Source organism: Takifugu flavidus, chromosome 7, assembly GCF_003711565.1.
Source record: "Takifugu flavidus isolate HTHZ2018 chromosome 7, ASM371156v2, whole genome shotgun sequence".
NCBI classification, from domain to species: Eukaryota; Metazoa; Chordata; class Actinopteri; order Tetraodontiformes; family Tetraodontidae; genus Takifugu; species Takifugu flavidus.
The window spans coordinates 5,594,625-5,621,593 of NC_079526.1; the positions used below are offsets into that span (position 1 = coordinate 5,594,625).

General features: G+C 46.4%; 1 protein-coding gene across 2 annotated transcripts in view; it reads right to left on the reverse strand.

Annotated features, from left to right (window-relative positions):
• The window catches only part of ncanb (neurocan b), a 94,830-nt gene that overhangs the window by 46,626 nt on the left and 21,235 nt on the right, over positions 1–26,969 (reverse strand). For both annotated transcript variants that reach the window (XM_057038377.1, XM_057038376.1), the window contains exons 2-9: positions 23,769–23,845; positions 14,022–14,245; positions 13,783–13,951; positions 8,045–8,219; positions 6,801–6,928; positions 5,912–6,205; positions 4,858–5,673; positions 291–1,502 (exon numbers count right to left, since the gene is read on the reverse strand). In XM_057038377.1, coding sequence (XP_056894357.1) covers positions 291–1,502; positions 4,858–5,673; positions 5,912–6,205; positions 6,801–6,928; positions 8,045–8,219; positions 13,783–13,951; positions 14,022–14,245; positions 23,769–23,835 — 3,085 coding nt within the window. In that variant the 5' untranslated portion in view covers positions 23,836–23,845. The remainder of the gene's footprint in view (positions 1–290; positions 1,503–4,857; positions 5,674–5,911; positions 6,206–6,800; positions 6,929–8,044; positions 8,220–13,782; positions 13,952–14,021; positions 14,246–23,768; positions 23,846–26,969) is intronic.

Sequence of the window (26,969 nt, forward strand, 5' to 3'; positions counted from 1 at the left end):
GCTGGAGAGGGAGCCGGGATGCAGAATGAAATAACAAAAGACAGAAACAGAAGGACGCAGAGCCGTATGTACTGGTGGTTTTCAGAGGCTGTACACTGGGCACGCAGCAGTCATCCCGATTTAATCCTAACCCTGCATAGGGTGTCATCCGAGGACAGAAATGTGGGGACTCTCCAGCTCTCACCAGGTCACATGCCTAATTAAATAATACCTTCTATAAAGAAGATCATTCGTAATTATGGAGATAATTATGACAGAGAAATTCATTCGTCAGGGGGGAATTCACATACCTGATGAGATGAGGCCAAATGTCCAGTTGGGTACAAGGATGCCAAATGGGTTGTGTGTGTCTTTGTCGTCTGTTGTTCTTGAAGATTTGGGAGCCTCTGACTTTGGGCTTAAATCTTTAAAAGATGTCCACTGACTTCCAACCACAAAGGACTCAGACACCGCAGACCTGGACTCCATTTCCGTTGCGGCAGCGATGGCATACGGCACCAAGGTGCTCGGCTGAGCGTCCCCTGTGGTTGTTGGGGTGCCGTCAGTGGGTGCTGGAGTAGGCGAGAGGCGACGCTGCAAGTCAGAGGGGCTTGTTTGCTCGCTGTTTTCCCGGACCCACGAGATCGATATGGACAGTTCCTCTGTGGGGGCTCCCCCCAGGGATTCCTCTGTGGTGGCGGCTCTTGTGGTGGGTTCAACATCCTGCGAGTCCTTGGTTGTCAGGAATTCCACTGTGGTCATCTCTGAAGTTGCCAAGGGCTCTGTGAGGGCTTCAGGTGTGGAATCCATCAAATCCTCCACCTCACGATGCTTCTGAACAACAGGTGGAAAGATAGAGTTTGAGCCCCCCTCCCCTATTTGTGAATCCGTAGATGGAAAAATGTGGGTGGGCCGATGGATGTAGAAGATTTCCCCCCTGGCCTCCTCTGCAGGATCCTCCTCCTTGGAGCTCTGTGATTGAGTGGTGGGCTGTTCCAACGTCTGCCACTGGGGCAGACTTGTGTGTTCAGCTAGAGTCACTATCTCAGTCTGGCTTTGGCTGGCTAAAGTTACAGGAGTCAGCTTGACGCTGGTGGTCTCCCTGTTACTGACATTCTGTTCAAACCCATCAGGAAAGCCACCCCCTTCACCGCTGCCCTCTATCTCCCCCTCCTCCCCTGATACAAATCTGGTGGTTGTGGGATTGTTAGGTTTCTCCCCATCTTGGTCTCTGCCCTGGCCGGAATAGTTTTCTTGGTTGTTCTGTTGGGGGGAGGTGGGCAGGGTCATCATCTCAAGTGCAGCTGCTTTGGCTTCCAAAGGCTTCCAGGTGGGGAGTTTACTCACAAAGGCTACTGGTCCTGGCGGCACTCCTTTGGATCCACGGACCGACTTCATAACCCACTGGAAGTGTCCAGCAGTTGCCCGAGGAAAGGCTGGAACTTCTCCTGAACCCTGAGGCCCGGGTACGTTGTTGTTTGTGCTTGGTGGTGCTCTCTCTTCAGAACTGATTGCCAAGAATTCTAAAAGGAGAAAAAAAAGAGGCTAGTTGCGATTTTATGATTAACTGACCTCACTGTGTTGCCATGGCAATTTTCTTGAAACCCCACAAACCTTTGACAGCAATTCCAAAATTTGAAGAAACACACAATACTATGAAGACCCTGACACGGGCCCAGTTTTTACCCTCCAAACTTCAGTAGCTGCTGAAATACTGCATTCAAAACTGTGAGAATCAACAAGATCTTTATTTTTATTTTCCAAAAGCTCCCATCACTGTTAGTTCTTTTCATTAACCTTTTCAGTCAGAACTCAGCGTGCTGAGTGCATTCTGTGCCCTTTCTCAGCATACATTAAGAGACACATCATAACAAACACGCTGAGTCAGCAGGATTTCTATAATTCTACTCTCAGGTCCTGCAAAAGCCTTCGTGAGATGTGGCGTTGCATCAGAACTGGAGGCTGGATGATGTTGCCTTGGACCCTGATTGTTTATCTTATGTACGGTGATGTCATCCATGCATCAAGACACATACTGTTGCTCTCAGATCTGAGATGAAGGAGACACAACAGATTTGAGCGCTGTTAGTCATTATAACGCAAACATTAGCTTTCTCCTCTACCAGAGCTGCATGTCAGCGAGAAGAAAAAAACAAAAACAGCCTCATAAATAAGTTTAGAGAGCATGGCTCTTGTGATGCTGTGGCACGGTCTGTTCAAAGGTTCTTGGCTCCTTGGGAAGGTTCCTGTGGCGAAAAGTAGCTCTATTTTGTTGACAGCGTTACTGTTATCCACTGTGTGTTTGATGCTTTCAGTTCCTTTTCATGCCCGTAGAGCTCATCAGCGTGGCCGTGGGGGTGTCAGGGAGAAAACTGTGGTGGGCCGCCCCCTCGCAGGCACCAATAACTGCACATGCTCGCGCACAGAAACAGTGGAAAGATGCATTCAAAGTAATTTCACACTTCTCTTCTCTGGCCCTGTTTACTTATTCCCAGCGGATTCCTTTGCCCCAGACAGCCTCCTGCAGGGCGCTCTGGCCCGTGGCTGAGAGAAACCGCCTGGAATAAACGCAGCCTTGCGACAAATGACTGGCTCCGGAGCGAGCCGCATATAGATCGGATTATTTAGATGAAGTGGTCCGTTGTACCTTATGAACACGACGCTTTTAACCAAACACAGTGGACACCATTCATTATTCATTCTGCCTGCACGGGCGACTCACGGCTGCTGCTGTGTGTTTTCTAAGGCACCGGTGCCGCTGCCATCATCATCACCGTCATCATCACTGCTGCTCAGCTCCATTTGGCTGTCCGCAGATCACTTAACACATCTGAATAGTATAGCGGTACACGGCAGGGGGTGTGCAACCCAAGCCAGCTCGACAAATTACCCCAAGATGCAGAACATACACAGATATGTCCACACATAAATATTAAATTATATTTAAATTATTTAAGAAGTCTGCAGTTGCCTCGTGCCTAACGTGATGTTGATGAGCCTGAGCTTCATTTCCATAAGAGCCGCATACACCAGCATAATTGTCCTATTAGTAATCCCAATAGCTAATTACATACCTTTACTACACACTCTGATGGAAGTGAGAATAATTAGAAGCATTTCTCTGGTCTGATCTATGTAATGACCCATGTAATAAATAAAATGAGACCATTAGGTGTAGATTTGGATGATTTCACGGTTCACACTTCAGTTTAGCTCAGACATTGACGCTCTGTGGGTCCGAAAGTCTTGATAACAGCAGTTAAATGTTGCACATCTGTAACGAGCAAAACCTCCCACGGTTAGCAGCCCTGCCGTGTTGACTCCTCTTTACTGGAGCAAACAGGCTGAAAGGGTCCCTCTGGCCAGTACAACATGATATTACATTTGGAGAATGTAGCCTGACAATGAGAAAGATCCCTGGAGACAGGAAGTTGGTACTGCTGTGTCCAGCCAGATACATCTAATAACAGAGATACAATATGATCACTGGAACAGGAGTGTTGCCACATGCACTCATTTGTTGCAATAGCTATGTCGCTCTAGCTGGGTCAGACCGCCCTGTAAAATTGCCAGCCATTGAACAGACTGCAGTGCGTTCCTAACCCGGCATTACTCGGGTTGGCTTTCACTTTATGCTAAAAGAAAAGGTTGATTCTGATCCTCATTTCACCATCTTCTGTTGTTGCCTCCACTCATCTCACGGCTTGTGTTGTACGTGCGCGCTCCAGTGATCATTACCAGCTACCTCCAAAGAACTGAGGCTGAGCCCAGCCTTCGCATTAATTGGATAAGGCTGTGAATAATGCATGGCGACTAAAGCTCAGATTTTCATTAATACCTCGGGGGTCGGCAATAGATTATCAGGTAGAGCGGCATTAAGTATTTATATTAATAAAGCCGGCAATTTCTAGTTGAGAAAAGCCCATCATCTCTATTGAATCATCCTTTAGCTGTCTGTAGGAGAGGCTTAATGCTTTAGTTGCAGCCCCCCCTTTAGCCAACACCAGAGATGCATCGTTTGTGGGGCCCATTAGAGGAAAACCTGCCTTATCCTAACCGAAGCAGTGTTCACCTGTTTTCCAGCTTAAATCGCATATGTTTTTCCTGCTCCTAGCCAGGGATCACTCATTAAGCTGTAATTTAAACCTTACAAACAGTGCCGTCCTCTGGCAGCCATTGATCCAGCTTTTTTACTCATCTTTTTTTTTCTTTTTTCTATCCTTGAAATGTCGACACGTAGGAAGCAATTTAAGGTTTTGGTGCCATTTTGCTTTCAAGAAGACGCGGACTGAAAATAGCGACGTCGTAACCTTTCATCATTGCTGCATCATTAGCTGACACCATGTGGACACACCTGCAGCACGGCTCACCCACACAGGGCACAGATGAGCAGCAAACCCTCGCATCTAACATTTTCTTGTTACCTGGTTAAATTGCCGAATTTCTTCGTCCGTTGAATTTATTTTTCCCAGACAGACCCTTATTTCAATCTAATAACTCTTTGAAGCCGTAATTGCGATGCAGTTCTCTTCTGTTTCAAATGAAAAAAATATTGACCCGAGCAAACCTTTTTTGCAAGCAGAATTATGGGAACTAAATGCGGATAAACACAACAGCACGGTCGGCACACCGTGCCCCACCTTTTTTGCTTTCAATTACCATCACATTAATTTCACAGTTATAGTCTGAATGCAGGACTGTATTAAAGCACACCCCGGGAAAAAATGAGATCCAAAAGGGAAGAGAAAGGCATGACATAAACAGAGCCTATATTTACCAGTGACATTTAAATGCATCACGTCACTGTTCAGAAAAGACCCCATTCAATTGATGGTTTCTTCTGGAATTTCACACTCAGTTAGACACAAAAGATCATACCGTTTACAGCAGATGGAGGGTTGGAGGCTACCGGCTGCATCATGGAGTTACTTTGGTCTGCTTTGTGGACTCTGGGCGCTTGCTGGTTCGGTGGGGTCGTCTCCTTTTCCCGCTCCGTAAGGCCCTCCAGGGGACTTTGAACTCCAGCCATCGGAGGCCAGAAGGAAAGCGCCTGACTGGCGTGCTCTTTGATGGCATTGTCCGTGTCAGCCTTGTTTCCTCCAGCTTTAGATGAACTGGGATTTCTGGTGGATGCCTCCATCTGTGCGTGACCCTCTCCTGCTGTTTCTTCAAAATGCGAAGCTGGTTTTTGCGTCTTCTCCACCTCCTCGCCTCCAGTCCAGTACCTAAACGGTCTCATTAGAGACTCGACGATGTCAGCCAGCACACTGTTGCTAGTCTGGGGAGTAGGAGAGGCTGTGGTGGATAATGTTGGTGTGTCAGAGGCTTCAAAATAATGATCCTCCTCCTCCTGAGCAGAACCTTCAAGACTCTCTGAGCCAGAGATTTTAGGACCCTTTTTGATGGCTGGTTGCTCCTCCTGCTCGTTATTGTGTTGGACAGTTTCTAGTCCATTCTGGTTTCGGTCCCAGTCGTCCTCCCGTTTTAAATGGATAACCACATGCTCTTCGGAGATCTCAGATGAGTTGTTGCTTCCAGCAATGGAGCGAACTCCAGTGTTGTCCAAGTCCACCAGACCAGTCCAGGAGGAGGTCTCAGAGAAGGGGGAGCCATGCTGGTATTGTGATGACACTGACTCCACTCTGTTGCCACCAGTCTGGGCCAGTGCCTGTGCCTCCATCGCCTGGACCCCCACTAGTGGGAAGACATAAGAACGAGATTACACCAAGAGCGATGTCCTACTAAACACATCACTGAGCCTCCCTGAAAACTAAGAAAATAAATAAATAAATCATCAGAAGGGCACTCTGTTCCACACATCCTCTTAGCAACCACTTTTACACAAACAAGTAATTAATAACCAGACTCCCACACGGCGAGCTTGTTGCCATGGTAATTACCAAAGAGATGATACATAAAGTTTATCACTTACCTTTGTAGCAGTAGGCGTCAAACAGCGCTGTGGTGTCAGGGAAGCCTGTGCGGTTGGGGTTGTTGTAGATGGTCCGCACCCCGGGCTCATCTCCGCCACAGTTCTTGCGTGGGATGTTGATGGGATAGCGGACGCTGCCGTCGGCCAGCCAGCCGGGGTCACACTGATCCAAACCCGCCTGCCAGGCGAGGTAGAGCTGCCCGACAGTTGCCAGCTGGGCTCCCAGAGAGTGGCAGTGTGTGGAGGCCGTGGCCAGGCTCAGCTTCTCCGGCACCGCCGAGTGGAAAACCTCTCCTGGAGGGATGAGGGGGGTAAGAGGTTCAGAACAGGAGGGAGGGTTTTCACAGGTCTCTACAGGCGCCCTCTGACCAAGAACTCTCACATTCTCTCTCCATACGAAAAAATACCAATATTTACATCCAATACGATCAGGGTAAAGGTCGAATTTACTTCACTCTTAAGGACATCCAAGACATGCTGCTTTTTTGGCTACAGGCTTTTTATTCTGTTTGCCTCAGCTCTGCTGAACCGGCACTGCGGAGACTGACAAACTGGATTTTTACTTTTGTGCTAAATTGATCTGAAGTTAAGTTATTGAAATCACAGCAGCAAATTTACAAGATCCTCTATTGCCACGCATCCCTTTATTGTTTAATTGAAGAATTTCCTGTCAGAAATAAGACATGAAACACAGATCTAATACTGTGGAGATGATTTTCCTGCGAACAAGAGTTGTTATTGTCTCTTCCCCCTCCTCCCCATCTGCCCTGCTCTCCCCTTTTATTGCACCAGATTACTAACTTCTGCCTCCACAGAGTTGTGAGCGACGCGCCCACAGCTTAGTGGACCCATGCATGACTAAACCCCAGTTTAAGCTCCCAGCTCTTACCTTGAAACTGCTTAGCAAAGCAGTACACATCAAACAGCTCATCGGGAGACCTAATGCCATAGTTACGGACTCCAGGTGAGTCCTCGCGATCACCGTAGCAACCAGGTCGAGGTGACTGAATGGGGTACCTGCAGAGCAAAAGAAGGCTGATCAAATTAAACCTGGGCTGCCAGATGAAGAGTCTGTGCTCATCTATGAACAAAATCAAATCAAATCACCATTTTATTCACTTTCTAGAAGACAGCGAGATTAAAATGAGCGGTAATTTGCAGAAAATGTAAAGAATAATGAAAAAAGGAACACAAGAAAGGCCCTACTACCTAGACTTTAAATGTATTATGTCAAAACAACTTTAGGATATAAATGTAATGCATGATATCTCAGCGCTTTTATTTATTCTGCCCACAGTGTAATGTCCACTTTATAATTATGCAGTTATTTTTCTAAAAGCATGGCGCAAGAGTTGCAGTTGAGATTCATCATCAAAGCCATGGTGAGTGGGGTCCAGAAGAGGGAAGTCAAGGAGACATTAAAAGAATCAGGATTCCTTCAGTGACGTGTAAGGAGGCAACATTTGCACTCCAACTGGGCAATTATCCCAATAGGACACTGGTCCCAGCAACGTCAGGGCAGAGGCAAAGATGGTGATTAAAAGACTGCGTCTGCACCACTGCAAGGGACAGGTAAGACCATCGACCTGCAGCTGTCCTTCAACAGCCACCTGTTTGTATCAGCGTAGCAGGAGCCCTGTCTTGTAGTGTCTCTGGCCTCTGCGTCTCCGCTTGGTCGCTGATGAAGCAGCGGCTGATGTCCGTATGGGTTTTTTAAGGGATTAATTGGACAGTTCTCTCCTGGTTGATGTGCAGTTGAAACCTACTGAATCTGAACCAATTATGGTGCTCCCAAGTGAGAACAAGAGGAGCGGAGGGCAGAGGGAGACAAAGAAAGGGAGAAAGAAGGCGGCACGGTGCGATGGTTGAGAAAACGCTGTCAGGAAAACAATGCTCGGTCTGCTTCGCTGCTGATGAAACAGCGATCTGAAGCCCCAGATAATGATGGAAGCCGGCTAGGTAAAGGCAGCTGACGGATCACCGAGAAGAGTGAGACGTTAACCGTCACCAAGTGTACACACATGTGGTGAGACCGACTTAAATAGGTCGAGTTAGCATTTATGATAACAGCAGGGAGATTCTGCCTTTTGAGTGTCGTTTCACGGACGCATTCACCGTACGTGAAAGCCTTACCGCACTGTCTGGTCGGACAGCCAGCCAGCATCACAATTGTCGTATCCATCCGCAAACGTGGCCTGCAGTTGCCCCGGCGTCGCCATGACCGCCGAGTTCTCCAGACACACCCTCTTGGCATCAGCGAAGGTCAGACCGTAGCGGTCGTGCGGCGCCCTGTAGTGAAAGATCACACCTGCAGAGAGGCACAGTGCATCAGTTCAGACGCTCGCCGCATCAGTTACGCTTTATCACATATGGGTCATAGTTCTGTATCCATGGGGTGCAACAATCGTGACACGAGCACGTACACGTTCGCACATAAATACAAACAAAGCTCCGTCATATAGTGACATTGTTCCATCTGTGGAAGAGACGCAATCGGCAGCGCTCACATTTAGTCAGCCTATATACGCGCGTCTCATTTGCATCCAGCGCGCGGTGCAGGGAAAGGAGATGTTGCCCTTGGTTACAGTATATGACAAAGCGTAGTGATGTTTATTTTCCCGCTTTAACGATGCACACTCAATGTCACCCTTCTGCGCAACGTTTGTTGTCAAACTCATGATGAAGGTTAAAAAGAGAAAAGAACCCCAACACGAACGGAGCTCCGCTGCATTTAAGACGTATGGAAGGAACCAGAGAGGTAGAAAAGCATGTAAAAAGAAATAAAAACCCTTGAAAGCAGCGATACAGTGTGAAAGGAGCATATAATCGCTTCAGAAGCGTCCACCAAGTCTTCCCCCAGTTCCCACCTCTGCCTGCCAGTCACACAATGCGACTCCCCTGAGGAGAATCCAACACAGGAACCGGTGGGCATCTGGCTGCTGAACAGCTCCTTTATCTGCTCCGGCTTTGTCTGCAGGAATGACAGAGATTCCTGCGAGATGCAGCTACGTGGCAATTTGAGCATTAACACTCCAGGCAAGCAAGCAAACGAGGTAGACTGCGTGTGTGTGTGTGTGTGTGTGTGTGTTCCCAGTTCCCATCTTCCCAGCAGTCCATCACCCTGTCAAACTGTCCTTATTCTCTTCATATTGATGTGGGCCAGATATTATGGCTCCTCTTTTCCTTCCTGGCACTCCCACCCGTCTCCACTGAGGCTGCTGCATCTCCGGACAGAAATGCAAATTCTGAAACAAACACTAGGGAGGATTGTGGATTTCCGGTCTTTTTCTACTGGAGGATTTAGTGCTCCAATACCCAACACGCTTATTTGTACCTTTTGTATCCTTCAAAACTTCATTTCAGGGAGAAAAAGAGACGGTGCTCTTCTTCTGACACCCCTCGGCTTTTGTGTGCGTTAAGGGATTAATCTTCCTTCAGGCCGGTGTTAAAAATCCTGTGTTTTGACATCTGCAGGATGGATGTGCGGAGAGTCAGGATATTGTCTAGTAAGGCTACAGCTTTTTGACAGAGCTAAAGCTCTGTCTGTGTTTTATTCTTCGTGTATCTGGAACATTTGGGGAATAAGTACTGTTATAATCTGGGAGTATTTTGTTGTCTTTGTTAGTCTTCCAGCATGATCTGTGTGAAAGATGATGACTTCCATCCACTGTCTATGCAACCATTAGCCCTCCTCTTGGTCTTTCTGTTTTTATTTTTTGCCCTCTTGATTCCAATAGAATCCCACTTTGACTCGTCCACCATGTTCTTTTCTGTGGCTGCCAGGTTCTTGTTGCTAGGGTGGGACTCTGTCAGACGCACTTTGCGATGCTCTGCTGTATACATATAAGTATATATTTCTCAATATATTTCTCATTTCCATTTCCATCCCTTATTCGAAGCCAAACCCTCCCACTAACCCTTGGCCTTCACCCCTCCAAGATTACAATAATTATAAAGGCCTCAACCATCGAAAGCTTTGCTGCCTTTCACGCTCACTTGTTAGCCACTTCTCTCTCAGTGCAGTTCTCCTTGCATTCACAGCTCCTACATTATTTTCTCAGTCTATTGGGTTACAAAGGAGCCGGACATAATTCAGGAAAAACATCTCCCATGTAAGACTGGTTAGATTATCAGTTTGCATGGCAACAGTGAAAGATGCTGACCATCTTGGGATTTTCTTATAGGCTTAAGAGAAACACACACACACACACACACACACACACACACACACACAACACACACACACACACCACACACACACACACACACACACACACACACACACACCTATGCATCCTCCTCTGTGAGATTTTCTTTGACATAAAGTGTTAAACTCTGTCCTCGGCCCAGTTTTAATCTCAGCCCTCAAACACACCTTTTACTGTTATCAGGACCAGCTAAAATGTCCCCACGTCTCCAAAATGTCCTCTCATTGCTTGTAGAATACGAATACATTTGCACTCAATCTGCACATGAATACACACACTGGTTAACTTGAGATAATAAGTAAATTGTTACTTGAGATATAAGTTGATTTACCCCTCTCGAGATAAGAATCCTGGTTATCTTGTTATGGCAAGAAAATGTGTCTCATTATCACAAAAACAAGGACTGGCTCAGAAAATTCTCTCCGACGTTTTCCCAGAGCAGATAACACCCACCACCTCCATCCATGGTCTGCTCAGCAGCCTTTGGCCATTTAAGAGTGAGACTCTGAGAACTCGCGTTGAACATTTTGCCCGTTATGGCGGAAATATCCACACTAAGTGATCTGTCATAAGAAGCATTGAGAAAAGACGCAGACCTGAACAAACTGGAAAAGCGTAAAAGTCAAAAAGGCTTTAGAACTAGTGTGAAGACTTTCAGACATGAACTAATGTTGCCCAGATTTGGACCACTGTGCTTTAATCTTTATTTCGTTTTTAAAAGGTTGGAAACTAGCTCTACAAACCGAACTGTACGTGTCTTTAGGGATGTAAAGACCGACTCCAAAGGATCTTTTGCTTCTCGCTCTTGTAAACTGCATCTAAAATGGCTCATGGGGGGTAAAATCATATTTTAATAGGATACGTATCTATGGAATTCAGGTGTTAATTACAGAGAAAAGAGCTACTTTTCCTTCCACTTGTTGAACTGTGAGACACAGAAACACAACCCTGGAGCTATAAATGAGGCCAAACACAGTCGCGTGTGGGTTTGTCTTAAAAGTGAAAACAATGACGCTGCTGTGTGTGATTTCTTCAGAAAGATCGAGCAGAATTAGATTGGGAATAGCCTCTTTGTCCTCTCCCCGTTCTGTCCTGGGGACTTTGAAACAACGTCACATGAAAAGCCAACGTGAATTCTTAGATCAAAAATGTAACACGACCTCACCTGAGCACCCTTTCAGCTGGGGTCAAACAGGATTGTAGGTAGCTACTACTGTGGCTCCCACCATCCGACAACGGAGACTAAATTTATATATATATATTCCACTAAATAGACGACACATGAAAGATGAGAACAAGAATGTGAAACAGGCAACAGGGCGACTGTATCTCTAAACAACAACACACAGAAATGGCACAAGACGAAGACCTTTCATCAGAGCTTAGACACGGATAATCAAGTCCCTAAGAAAAACAGTGCGGATTAATATGATATTGATACAGCCGAGCAGTATCAATAACTGCTAATTAACACGTTAAGCACTCGGCAGAATTAGCGCGCGGACGGCTGCGCTCTGTCAAGCAACATGACTGCCAATTAGGGCTAAGCCCCGGAGATGGCTAGTTCTCGCCAGCCGCGTAATTGGTTTCTCTTTGAAGGAGTGGTTTTCATCACACGTTAATCGATTGGCCAGGAGGAGATGGAAGACCGCCCCTTGTTTACTAAATGTAAATGGCTTTTTATGGAGAAAGATGATGTGCTCCAGTTGCTCGAACAAGCCCAACAGGATCCAGGTGAAAGAGCTGGAATGAAGAAACCTCACCTGCGGAAATTCCCATCTGAGCTGCAGCACCAGTCTTTATAAATTACCGTGAGGTCTCCCCGCGGGGATATTATTGAGAAACAGAGCGAGCTGGAAAGCTCTGCGGCTAAGCTCCTCACACAGTGATCATGGCTCCTGCACGGCGAGCCGCCTCCAGCTAGGCTACTGCAGGAATTCCACGAATACAGATGTGCTCAAAACCAATATGGCCGTGAGTTGCATGACATTTAGTTAAGCTGCTGAGATCTATGCAAACCTCTCAAGCTCTTGGTATTTCTAGTGTACGCTGATGTTTTGCTAAATTATTAGCTTGACTGGGTGTCTGGTTATGAAAAGCAACTGAGAGGTTTGAGGCAGCGATGCCCAATCTGCTCTTATTCTCTTGAATTTTCTCCTTTATTAGGCTGTTTATATTCCCCTCACTTGGCGCTCAGGGATGTTATTAATTTTTATTTGTAACAATAATATTTACTGGGGTGGGGGGTAGCTAAGATATTACAAAAATGTTTGGAATGTATATTTACTTGCACAGATTCGCCACTCTTTATAAAAATAAGGCTTTAGTGTTGTGCTACTCATTTAAAATGCATAAATGACATTTCAACAAATCCAGAAGTGGTTACGAACAGCGAATCACAACAAACAAACACTATAATAAAGCATTCGCTCCAACCAGTGGTTTTCTGCATAAATATGCTTGATTAACTGGTGCTCAAAGTGTTTTTGCCCGTAAATCTGTTTGTGCTTTTTGAGAATTTGAATCTTACGGACGTGTCGACACAGCGTTGCTGTGTTTCAATTTGTTTAACATTTTCCATTTTTAGCAACGTTGGCAGTAAACCAGCCTCAAACATTCAAAATGTAGATAGTTGTAAAAGAAATAAGGGAACTTTAAAAATTGGTCCACTTTAAAAAAATCACATAATCAGGAAGTAATTGTTCTCAATCTAGAAGCAGCGCAAAGAAACTACTTTTTTTAAATAAACAAATTGAATAAAAATATTGTACAATAGGTTATTCTGATCACTGCAGAGTCCCTTTTTAAACACAAATTAAAGCTCAAAATCAGTCCTGTTGCTATAGAATTTAAATCTTCCAAAATGATAGAGGACAAACTGCAGCATGTTCAGACCCTGATGGTGGCCTATCAGAGGTGTCTTAAATCATTCAAAGTTAAACATCCAGTCCAACTATCCTGTTTGAGCCCCACAGCAGAGCCAAAAGAGGTTGATCATAACGTTATCAACAAGAACTGGAGGCAACTGCATGTATGGAAAGAAAATAGGACCGGCTCAGGGACGGAGCCTTGTGGCACTCCACGACAGAGAAAATGATCATTATGGAAAAAACCCTGTTCACAGATGGAGCTCAGCATGCTTAAAGACCCGTCAGCGGAGAAGAAAGACTGAATAGTCTTTATAGAATAGTAGAACAAAGTCTTCAGTCACCCTGTAATAGAATGAAAGAATATAGATAAAAGAAAATGGCTTTGTTTATTCTAACGTAACACCTCTTTAGGCACCTCAGCAGGGGCAACATCTCCGCTGCTAAAAGGCTTTAGCCGCACTTCCCCAGAGGCGCTAGGCAAACTGTAAACTTTGGAGTCACAAATTGTTCCACCTGCACACTCATGGCATTTTTTGTGTGCACGCTGCGACCATACTGAGGATTCCTCAGCACAGGGATCCTTCTACAGCTCTCAGAAACCAAAACTTGGAAAGTAAACTCTGAATTCAAAAGAAAATGCTTTGATTTTATTGCATTTTTAAAAAAAATAAACTGGAGTTTTACTAACTGGAACACATTTACTGACTGACCATTCTAATAAAGTTGTAAAACTACATGCTGGCGTTACATTAGTGCAACGTTAGTATTTGCAGGCTCAGCGGCGCGTATTTACCTGTGACCTCCAGGGGAACCGTGTCTTGCTCGTCATTGATGCCCACCACGATCTCACAGCGGTACAGCCCGGAGTCGCTGGAGCGCAACCCTGACAAAGCCAGACTGGCGTTGTAGCGGTTAGCGGTGTAACCAGGCAACGTCACGCGGCCCTGAAAAGCCTTCTTCACCTGCAGGACGGGGAGGAAAATGAGCACGGAAACGAGAGCGACGAACCTCGAGACAGAACGCCGACGTTACCTTCACCACGTTGTCTCTGGCCACCAGGACTGATTGCTCCTTCTGCAGACCGTCTGAGCCTCTCTGACCCCAAACCTTGGTCCATTTGACCCTGGGAACCTCGGTGGACGAGCTCGGGTGGAGGGTGAAGACGCAGGGCAGGAGGACCGTTTTGGACAGCTCCTCGCTGATGGTCTGATGGGTCACCTTCCGCATGTTCACCAATGTTTCTGCAGCGGCCGAGTCTGGAGAGAAGAGACACGGGGAGGATCTGTCACCAAACTACAGAGGGGACAGAGACTGGTGCTTCTCCCCTGACTATTGATTATTGATCCAACAGAGCATTACTAAGCAGCTTAAATGCTGGCAGGTGGCGCTAAATTATAGATATCCAAAGACCTCTCATCCATCAAGCATGGATAGGCAATTTTTGGATCAATACTCGCAGCTGAAAAATAATTAAAGAAGAAAAATGAGAGGAAAGAAAAGGTTATTCGTTAAGTGAAAGCGTTGGATGAAGCTCTGAGCGATTCTGTCAGCGTCTGTTCTCATTCTTTTACACTCATATTCCCAGAACCAGCTCCGTTTCACCTAGCCCGAAAAAAGCCGCTAATTTTGGCTGTAGCTAAAGATGCGAATCTTAATTGTGCGAAGCTCTAATTCCAGGTTCTCCGCTCGGACTTGTGTTTTTGGGGCTGTGTGGTGTCAAGCTCCACCGTGGGTGATTTCCTCCGTTGCCGACCAGACTTGCAGTTCAAATATATCTACAATAATTTGCCAAATCGTAATTTAGCAGCAGAGACGCTGCCCAAGAGATACGCCATTAACGACGGGCTGTTGGTTTGTCCACTAGCGCTGCAGATAATTATGCTCCATCAAGGATGAATCCTAATGCATTTTTTAGTGCTTGGATTTATTCCCCCCCCTTGAGCGTTGATGATTAAGTGGAATCTTTTTTTTCTTTCTTTTTTATCATCTATTCAATTATGGTAATATTTGATCTTTAAAAATAAAGACTGGCGTGAAAAAACAAACCCTGAAGTGGACGAGGAATCGTCATTGACGACCATTGTTGGATTATCAAACATTCTGCTGACATGTGGATGAAGTGATACGTCTGTGTCTGTGTTAAAGCTGACTACAGGGGGCGTTACGTACAGTAGAACGCGTGGTCTTCCACCCAGATTCTCAAGTGCTTCCCTGCCTTGAAAATGCCGCCCACTCCAAACAGCAGCAAAAAGAATTCAGAACACAGAAATACAGAAAAATGGAACTTTCAGTGGAGCTTTTGTCACTGTTTCAATGCCAGCGCAGTGCTTTTATACGTTTTCATTGTCAATATTTTTAATATATTTTTTAGATCAGAGTTTGTTTTTAAGACCACTTTTTTGGAGTATCATCAGCCACATAGAATAGCCACATACCCATATCCATACCCACATTGAATAGTGCATTTAAGGTGGGCTACTCCAGCATTTATCAAATTGTTTAATCATTTTGCTCTTTCTGATTAATTATTGTGGATCAACATGTTTTGTCCTCTTTATTTTGTCAATGTGGAGCCACATAAAATTGAGTCTCCCTGTAAATGGAAAAACACATGCCCCCCCCCCCCCCCCCCCCCCCCCCCCCCCCCAGGATGTGTGGGTGAAAGTCCCAGTGGTACAAAATGAGTTTATTGATTTCTTTTCATCAGTCTGTGTCCTGGGTGCTGATTGGACTGGATGCAAGTGAACGTGTGGCATGTGGGGGCGACGCACTGCTATTTAAATGGAAGATTATTGGAACAATGCTTTTCCAGGCATCACAGGTGCCCCACTGAATCACTCAGCCTCCGCTAATGTAGCTGCGTGACCTCAGGTGCTAATCCTCTACAACAACAACCCCTCTAAATAACGAAGATTGTTATTTTTAGAGTCAGCAGGCTGAGTCAGTTCTTACAAATTTTATTTGTATTTTACCTATTTGGTTGCTAATACCAATGAGTCTGTTGAAAGGTATGGAGTATCAAGTTAGTGGCTACTTCATTTTTAGCTAAACAGGTCTGCCAATCAGGCTAGTAGCCCAGGAAAGTTTTCCGTGCTTATTATTCTGCTGATATTGGGCTTCGAATGGTACTTTACTTTAAGAAAAATAGAAACACTGGGGGGAAATTTTTGCTAAGCCCCAAAAGTTCCATTAAATTTAAATTATCCTTATCCTGATTAATACCGAGCCCCCATCCTCCCCCCAAGCTTATTATAAGTCCATGGTCCAGAATAAAATTTGGCAATTAAAATCATAACCTCTTGGCCAAGGCTGTAATTGATGTATTATGCGCAGGCCCAGGGTTTCTCTGGAGTGAGTACAGAGCTGGTTTAGACCGCTCAGTGCTACGATGTCGAAGGTCGCGAGTTAAAATGCTTAGTAAGCGTAAAAAGTACTTTAAGGTAATGATATGGCGTTGAGTAATATTCCACCTTTCATTTCCTCACATTATTAAAACAAAGAGGACTAAATAAAAGTTCAGGGTCCTCTTTTTTATGTAGAGTTAAAAATAAACTATATTGCGCTCATTTGTTAGCTGTGGCTAACAATCGTGGCTAACAGTCGAGGGAATGAACATAAGCCATTAAACAACCTGCTGGGCAGAGCTAACGAAGACACGATTGAAAGTCTACACACGAGCAGAGCTGAATGGAGACAACTGTGGTGTGTGTCCGGGGTTACACGCCATCCAAAAAGCAAAGCGGGCCCAGTGCATCTGAGGAGCAGCACCCCCAGCAGAACCCAGCAGCTGGGGTTTTATGGGATGGACAGATGTCAGGTGGCCCTTGCTCATGTTTCTGATCTCTACATTACCCCAGCAGACGAGCACCAACTTTTACACCGAGATCCTGGATTAGTATTGATCTTTCTGGCCAAAGACAGTAAAAAAAACAAGATATTCCCCCAAATGTTGAACAATCCATCTTCTAACTCTTCCTGGGCAGGGGAGCCTGGCTAATTCAAATAATGGCGTGCATATCGTCAACGGTGCACAAACGAGTCTGACCCAGTCTGTGATCTGCAGAAGAATTGATCCACTTCTTTCTCTGCTTTTCCACCTGACAGGAGCAGCATCCAGAGAGGATGGTGAAGCAAGGCCACACCGGCTGGCAGTGGAGGTGTGAGAGTCAAGCAAGGGGAAAAGATGAAGGAAGCATGCAAGTGGAGGAGCCTGGAGGGACAAGTGTGTGTGCGTGTGTGTGTGTGTGTGTGGGGGGGGGGGGGGGGGGGGGGGGGGTATATGATGGAAATGAAGGCTTGTGATTCACAGATCATCAATTTAGATTCAAACATCATGTTCTTTCTCTTTCTCCCCCTGGAGGAGACAGAAGTAATCGTTGTCTCGCTCGCGTGCTCCTTCTGTTCAAACGCACAATAACCAGAGGACACAAGAAAGTTCTTTGGAAGTCTGGAAACAGCTTAAGAAGAGATTTATTCCCCAGCTAAGAGCCAATGATCACGTTTCATTTGCACCTCAGATGAGCGCCGTTTGGGTGATACAGTATGCTCCTCGTGCCGACTCGTGTTTTCACTCCTCCTGTCCAGCTCATTTACAGATTTCTCTTCTCTTCTCTTCTCCCACTGCAATTTACACGACTATATCAAGCGACATCAAGAGCAGACGGCGTCTCTGGGAAAAAAAAAGGCGAAATCACATCACGAAACGAGCAGGTGAAAGAACGCGGCTGCTCTCTTTGTGGTAATGAATGTAAACTAAAAAGGATCCCCAATACCGCCGCTATATCAAATCTGCATTTAGATGGAAATGTTATCACAAGCTTAACCCCCAGGAGACCTGCTTTTGTTTGAATGCCCTTCTGTGGCTTGTATCGTTGGCTATCACGTGCTCCCAAACAAGGATCTCCTGGCTGCTGTCAGCCTGATGAAAAGAGATGAAATATGGAAGCAGCGCGTTAAAAAAATATTCAATAAAAAAATATGCATAAAAAAATGTGCATTCTCTTTTTTTAAAATATAAAAATGGTAAAAGTTGATCATTTCTGAGGAGGAGGAATGAGTCTTTGGCAGATTTTTTGTCGGTCTTGAAGGCATCACAGATGCTGTTGGTTTCGGGTTTACTGATTTCACATCAATCTAGAATTTGATGGGTTCCGATTATAAAACATGAAAGACTTGAATGTTGTTGGAGCTGTTCAGTGGATGGATTCAAGGCTTTCGAACCGCAGCCAAGCAGACAGATTGTGATCTACTTTATTTATCAAGCTGTTGGGAAATCAAAACGACATGGAAGGAATTGGTCCCATAGTTCATTTTACTCTTTGATATCTGCACATTTGTATCAAAAATTAGCAAAAAAAAGGGATGTGGTCACAACAGGAGCTGCAGACAAAAGACAACCAACATGGAGTTAAAATGAAGGACGGCAGCAGCGTGTAGCTGATTCTAAGACTGTCGGTAGTTCGGAAAATTTCTTTTGATCATCGCGTTTCTGAGGTGCAAACAAAGGCTTTCGATCCAAATATAACAATTATGCCACTACTCCCAGTTATTGGGGTTTTATGGCCACATAAACAGGCTCAGCGTGAACACAAACAAATCAATAACAAGCACGCAAGTGGCGAGGAAAGACAGGGGAAGATGAGATTTTCCCATCGCACGTTAAAACCACTCAGAGAGCGCAGTCCTCCCCCATGCAGCTCATTTCCCTGCACACTGTGACTTACACCCAAAACTAATACTCCAGTTACTTGGAATACCTTCACGGAGTTCGTCAGCCACCGTATGTCGCTCGTCTTGTATTGGAGGGTTAGCCTTGGTGAAAGGCTTCCTGATTGAGACAGCAGATTATGAACTATGATTGTGATTAGAGAATCAAGGCAGATGGAGAGAGAGACCCGACCTGTCTTCCTTAATAGGAGGTGGTGTTGTTCATCAAATCCCTTCAGAGGTCTTGGAGACATTTTACCAAAAGGCAGGCAGGCAGACAGGCAGGCAGACAGCAGGCAGGCAGGCAGGCAGGCAGACAGACAGGCAGGCAGGCAGGCAGGCAGGCAGGCAGGCAGCAGGCAGACAGGCAGGCAGGCAGGCAGGCAGGCAGGCAGGCAGGCAGACAGACAGACAGGCAGACAGGCAGGCAGGCAGACAGGTAGGTAGGCAGGCAGGTAGACAGGCAGGCAGGCAGACAGACAGGCAGACAGGCAGGCAGGCAGGCAGGCAGGCAGGCAGCAGGCAGACAGGCAGGCAGGCAGACAGACAGGCAGACAGGCAGGCAGGCAGGCAGGCAGACAGGTAGGTAGGCAGGCAGGTAGACAGGCAGGCAGGCAGGCAGACAGACAGGCAGACAGGCAGGCAGGCAGGCAGGCAGACAGGCAGGCAGGCAGACAGACAGGCAGACAGGCAGGCAGGCAGGCAGGCAGGCAGACAGGTAGTAGGCAGGCAGGTAGACAGGCAGGCAGGCAGGCAGACAGACAGGCAGACAGACAGGCAGGCAGGCAGACAGACAGGCAGACAGGCAGGTAGGCAGACAGGCAGACAGGCAGGTAGGCAGGCAGACAGACGGACGGATGCTGGCTTTCCCATAACCTCAGAACCAGATCCGAGAGTCGGGCTCCCAACTGTCCTCCACAAAAACGCTCCACTCAAGTCTTGTTTTTTTTGCCTGGTAAAAGCAAGCATTTGACCTTTTGACCTCTGGCGCCGAGAAGCGAAGGATCCGCTGAGACCGCCCAGACGGCCTGCTCAGACCGGCTCAGACTCTGTCTTGGCTCCCACCCCTGGTTGACGTTGCCGTGGCGCTTCTCTCGCCTCTCTGGCAGCGTCAAACGCCGCTACAGCACCTTCGCGCGGCGCAGGCCCACGATGAGGGCCGTAACCATCATCACGTCCACGAGGACACAGTCCCCCGTCCCCTCTGTCCTCCCAACCCCTCCTCTCGCTCCCCCTCCTGCCTTCAGAAGTGCCCGCAGTGGGTTTCCCCCCGTGATTCAGACTCCTTTGTCATCACTTTTCACACACAAACACCCGTCAGCCTACAAGTCCAAAGCTGCCGGAACTAATGTTCATCCGTCCCCACTCAGCTCCAGTTTTCTGCACACCGGCTGATTATGCACGCGGGTGTGTCCCGGGACTGGTGCCATAACTCATAACAGATAAACCGCCTGACACGGGGTTGCTTACCTGATGACTGTGTTAAGAAATCAGATCTGACGTGACACAAACAGCTTGATCGAGCGCTCAACTGGCGTTTGTGAGTTTGGGTTTTAGTGAGTCGGCGCGTGAAAATTGCACTTTAAAGCTTGAGCACGTTTTTAGAGGTTTGGAAACTGGAAACTTTATAGTCCTTAATTACATTATATACATGATGGGATAGTAAAGATTAATGTAGAGATTATAATGGTGGGTGATCTTCTGTTGGACTAAAGGAGCATGAAACACAGTCTAATCAAATCATACAAGCATGTTTCCCAAAGCTTTTAGGATCAGCAAGTTTCCCTTTAATCAGCTGAATCAACAAGTGAACAAAACATCAAAGACTTGTCAGCCGTCTGCTCATACTTGATACTTGACTCACTTAATAACCCCGGGACGGGCGCACCAGCGGCGGCTCGTCTTTTTGTGTGGAGTCTGACGAAACGGCGTGAGATCTTTTTGTCATGCTTTGTTGTGGGATGCTGAGAAACGCCTCCCTTTAGCAAAACAACACACAGGGGCAAATGGAGCATTAAGGGGGTGGGTGGGGTGGGTGTGTGTGTGTCGGGGGGTGGATCCTGGCTGCTCTTGAACGCCGATACGCTTCGGTTTAACACAACAGAGACACGATGAAGCTGCTCACGTCAAGTCTGGAGATGATAACCATGGCAACAGAGGCGCCACACATGGAAAGAAAATAAGGGAAACAGGACTGAACCGACACACACACACAACACACACAGACACACACACTCACACACACACACAGATCTTGGTTCCGGGGTGGCCTCTTCAAAAGAACAGATCTGAGGCTGTGTACCGTGTAATGTAAATTGAATGAAGGAGGACCGACTTCATCTGTATCTGCTGCGTTTGATTACTGGTCCGTGTTTCTCTGCAGTGTGGCACCCCAACGGCCCAACAGCAACACTCAAAGACACACACCCACACACACACACACCCACACACACCACACACAGGCTAGCAGGTCTCTCTCTCCTGCTCTCTCCCACCAGCAGACTTGGAAGAGTCTTTGGGAAGTTTGGGAAGTTTGCCCTGTTGTTTCCTTGTTGCTCGCCTTTGCGGCGCCAAGTTGATCCAGCGCAACGCAAATGTGATCATCTAGTGGCCGCAATGCGATGATCCAACCTGAAAGCGGGCGGTGGCGCGTCTCTATTTAGCACGTTTGAAAGGCAGGTGTGAGCTGGCACAAACAGGACCCCCAAATGGCTGCGGTCATCGTGGCAGGAAGGAGGCAGAGACGGCGGAAAGAGGGAATCTTCTCTTCCGGACTGTCAGAATCAAAAATAGCAGAGACATATCGTCTGTCCAGCAATGGTCTGAGCTGCTGAATGACCTCTGGGCTGATATGGAGCCGGTCACAAAAAGGATCCGCGTCTCTGATGGAAAAACTCATTTCAGCAACACATTTTCTTGCGTCTGGATGTTCCAGTGCACCATCACAGCTACAGTAGTGCCAGCGTCTCCCAGAGTAGCTTTTTTTGGTGTATCTCCATGGCGACAGCCGGCAGCACATGTGAAATCCTCATTTAAATAGGGCGGTCCACACCACTTTAGCACCTGTTAGAAATACACTCCCAGTAGACCCCCGCAACACGCCCACTAATGGCAATTCTTCAGTTTGCTCACGCAGTTTAGTGCTCATTATTTAAGAGCTTAGTAGAGTAGAAAAGTACTTTGACAAAATGTAAATAAAATCATATGTTTAGCAAGTTCATCTCATATAGTATTTACAGTATATTATAGCAGTTCTATAGTAATCATCTGTAAGATAATAGGTATGAAAGACCTAAAAAAGCCACAAATCTGTGAGAGTCTGGGGGCCAATCTAAATCACGGGTTAGATCCAGGAATTTGAGCAGAACTTTGAACAGCATATCATCTCAGGAAGAGCATGAACGCACCTCAACAGCATCTCAAAATGAATGTGTTCAAAGCTGAGTGTGAGGGGCCGAGCTGCAGCTGCAAACAGCAGCTGGCATCTGAACCCTCCACTCACTCTTTCCTTAAATGTAAGAATGGAGAGAGAAGCAACGGAGGAGGTCAACACCCTGCAGACCGGAACGCCTCCGAATCTGGAGCAAGATGAGATGCGTGTGTGTGTGTGTTTATTTAGTTTAGTAAGCTGGCTCTATGATCTACATTGCAGATGTAACCTGAGGCTTTTTTTCCACACAAATATATTGTACACACACACACACACACACACACACACACACACACACACACGCACACACACACACACACTCTCGCTCACTCACACACACGCGCGCGCGCACACATACACTTAGAGAGCCGTTGGCACTGTTTTCATCATCTTTCTGCATGGGAATCTGAGCCCACAGTCGCACAAAGACCTTTGTGCCAATTTTTTTTAAACCTCCACACAAAACAGCAACAAAAGAACCCAGAGCAGCCCATTAAACACACACACACACACATCCAGATATTTAGCAGAACAGTATAGAAAAGGTAAATACTCGGCAGTGTAAATACACTCTCTGCAAAACACCGATAACCCCTCTAAAAGAGCATCGGGAGGATGTTGAGCACTGAAGCAGTCACACACAAACCGAAAAATGTGACGTTAGACAAGCGGCGTAAGTCACTGTATGACATTTAAGCCCACGCTGGCGCCGTTTCATAACCCCTGTGACATGATCTGCTGCCTTTCTTCCAGTAAAATTAAGAGTTCAATAAAGTCCGCGGTGCAGATGTGCAAACAAAAGTAAAATGTCAGGTCTCCCTTCCGAGCCTGGGCGACATGGATGACATATAATGAGAAGATTAAAATTAAGATCCTAAACTTGGACTTTCCCAGTGAAAGCAAACCTCGTTTTAATGAGCTCCGCAAATATCCGCTTGGAAAGAAATATCTTGGAGATTTGATAAAATATCAAAGTCATCCCTCCTTCAATCCTTCACAGAGGATGCATGTGACCTTTGTAGATTTGTTTTAAACTTCTTTACATCGTGTCGTTGCCTTTCCCCCCCCTGAAGCACAGTTGGATAATTATCAGCAGATAAAAGCAGATCTGGAGCCAGATAGCTCCGCTCTGAAGGTCTGCCAAGTGCGGGAGCTATAAATACTGATAGAAACCACAAAGGGGTGGACTGATTTATTAAGATTCATCATCAAATAAACCCACAGCATCTCAATCAACACCTGACGGCAGATTATAATGGGAGACTTGATCCCCTTTTGAGCACTGTCAGATAAAACTGGACTCACGATTTAAATCTTTTGGATGAAAATATTCCACAACTTCAAATGCTAATTTGGAGACATGCTGGATTAGCTTTCCCTCACATCACCCGGCCCCTCTGCTGCTCTGCTTTAGCTCCAAGCAGTTCTATTTTATTCAGCACTGACTTCCATCGCAGTTTAATTCCACATTTTTCACACATCTGGCCATGTGACAGAATAACTCTTGCACCAATTAGACTTTTAATTACACTTTTAACCAGTAAAGAGATGAAAAACAAAGCTCTTTGGTTTATCATTAACCCCAACTGTGCTGTTTGTGTCAGGTCAGTGATGTGGCTGCCCAGAGGGTGATGAGGACTCACCGCAGCCCGTCGTCTGAAGCAGAAGGAGGGCCAGCAGGAAGCTACGCGCAGGCGGTTCTCCTCTCATCCTGCTGCACCTGGAGACACGGAGGAGGAGAGAGGGCGGCGACGTGAGTTACCAGGCAAAACGGAGAACAATGCATCATCCTGGCTCTGGAACATGCATGCGGATGACACAGTGCACGCTGTTTTCCTATCTGGAGTCTTTTATTTTCAGCAGAAGCCTTTCCTGTTGCTGGCACGATGAAGGTGTCCGGAGGACTCGGGGGCAGCAGCAGAATTACGAGCGCAAATGACTTCGCCGGTAAACGTAGCGGGAAATGCCAGCAGATTGTTTAAAAAGGAGGATACGGTGCAGCTGCAGCCTCTTCCGGAATGCACTTGGGAGAAATTAGGCGAAAAGAAAAAAAGCCAGACTGACTGAAGTAAACTGGCAACTTTCCCAGGTTGTTTGATGGTCACAGATGCTCTCTTACACCCCTGCTCTGAGGAACCACCTGGCGTGCATATCTATGGAGCCACGAGTAGTAACACGTCAAGGTTTTGATAAAAAAAAACAACAACAACCATTTAAATCATCTTCAAATGCTCGTCAACATAAAAACAACAACCTGGAGACATAAGTGCTGCCATCAATATAATATATATACTATATATAGAGAGAGACAGGTTGCCTTGGCAATAAAAGGGTGTTTATTCATGAATGTGGTTTGGGATTACCAGGGGATTCCACTTCAGCTGCGAGCCCAGAAAAGTACGACTGATGCAATCGAAAGCGATAAAGACACCAGCAAGCACAGAATTCAAATGTCCTGTGATGGAGCCGTTGGTGCGCTCCTTTCTTAATTCAAGAGGAAATATCAGTGGAGGAGAGGGAACAATCAAAGCGTGTGTTGCAACAACAAAAAAACAAAAACCTGTCTATTCCAGCGCCACGCTGACGGGAGCTGTCTGTGGCGTGCCTGCAGGTGGAGTTCATTTATTTAGGCAGTCGGGGAATTTCCACCCGTTTTGCAGACAAACACTTAATTTTCACCTGAATTCCTGCTGGTATCCGACATGTTTTTGGCAAACATGTCAGGCTCTAAATAAGAAAAATAGGCAGAACCGCACATCCTTTGGTTGCGTTTGATACGTGTGTGTGTGTGTGTGTGTGTGTGTGTGTGTGTGTGTGTGTTTACAAGAATTAAAGCGACAGACAGTCGGACGGCACAGGCTGACCCCTGCAAAGGAGCCGGAGAAACCCTGGGTGTAAATAATGAATGTGGCATCTCAGGGGAGGAGAGGAAATTGTGGCTGCAAGAGTCTGTGTGTGTGTGTGTGTGTGTGTGTGTGTGTGTGTGTAAGGGTTGTTAGAGATGCAGGACACAGATAGCCAGTGTCAGTTACAACAGCGCAGGTTGACTCCGTCTCAGTGGGACCACCAAGGACACAAACAATGACCTCATACAAAACACCCCGTTGTGCCGCGACTGTCGTCTTCGTGAGGCTTCTGAGTTCTTCAGAGGCGGACGGAAAATATAACTAACAAAAGAGCTCGACATGAAGTGAACTGACGGATCAGGTCCTTTATTTGGCTGATTTTCAGTTTGACACTAAAAACCGGAGTATTGCCTCATTTTCACAACTGACTTTAAATATATGCTGACATTTGTGATCAGCCTACTTTATGATTTGATGAAGTGTGTTGGTCAACTTGTGCCTGCTCCTGCTCAGGGTTTCTTCCTGTTAAAAGGGAGTTTTTCCTGTTGCCACTGTTTCAAGGGTCTGGCTCAGGTTTCTATGAGGCCCTGGAGACGGTCTTGATTGTCACAGATGCTTTATAAATAAAGTTGAATTGAACAAGAACACTGCCGGGCATCTGGCCTCCTCAAAGACATGTAAAATCTATTTTAAAATAATAATAATAAGAATAACTTCGAGCAGAGAAGAAAAATCAGTCTTTGCAGCACGATGGGAGCTGGGAGAAAAAAAAGCTATTTACCTCAATCGGTGCAAAAGTGCAGTAAATGTTGTTTTAGCCTGAAGCCAAGTAACAGATTTATTGAAAGCTTTGCTCATCAAATATTTGTATTTTGTTTGCAGACGTTGTAGCAGGAAAAACAAGCTTGTCAATTATGCGCTTCACAGAAATGATGGATTTGACATGACGAGAAATTAAAAGCTTTTTTTGGATGAACCTTTAGAAATTGAAAGGCTGTCACTTCATTCCAGGCTCTACTCTGCCCTCTGCGTTCATCAGAAGCTGTCTCCCCTATCTCAATGTCCGTCGCTGCTCAGAACTCTTCGGCGGTGATGTCAGCCGTCATCAAATGTGCAGGACTGACCTTTTGTAACCTTCAATCTTTATCGTGCGGTCCCACACGGCTTAATTTCGGCTGAGTCTGGCAACCCCCTGCAACCCCCCTGCGTCCCGTTTCCAATTTACCACCGTACAGAAGGGGGGGGGGGGGGGGGCTCATTATATCACCCTTGTTAGACTGGAACACTTGACAGGCACAGCAAAAATAACTGGGCTAAGCTGGATTTTACCAACGGGAAATCTTCATCGACGTCTCGCATTTAGCGCCGTTTATTACACCAGTCCCCGAATGCAACTCGGCATTACACCCCCCCACCTGCTGGGAGGGTAATGCCAGCCACACAGATCCAGGCAGATGTCTGCACGTCAGATCCAGCCTGTCAGACGTGCAGACAGAGACAAAATTTCTTCCCTCACTTCTTAACATCTCCCAAACTCACCTTTCATGAATAAATGGTGGATAAACAGGAGCTTTTTTAAAGTAAAAATATCACATTGGGGTTGTAATCTGCTCTGTAATCCGCGCGGCTTGACTGACGAGGCTCATTAATCATGTCAGCCTCTTGTCTGTGGTGGCACGCGGCCCCTGTACCCACCACACACGTGCACGCAGTCATGCACACAATGGCGCTGATTCCACAGAGGAGTTCGCCATATCCAGGCCTGCGAGTTGGTGAAGAATGATGTATAGACTGAAGAATGATGCTCCCTTTCAAATGACAAAAGACAGTTTTCCCCCGGAGGACATTATTAAGGCGTTGGCGGGGGTCCTGTCACGCCGTGTCATACACAAACGGCTCTGGAGAGTCGTTCCCGTTCCGAGTGCACCTCCCTGGGTTCATCTGTTTTTGATGGGTGACATGAGCACAGAGGCATCTAAATTAGAAAACTCTGTGTGA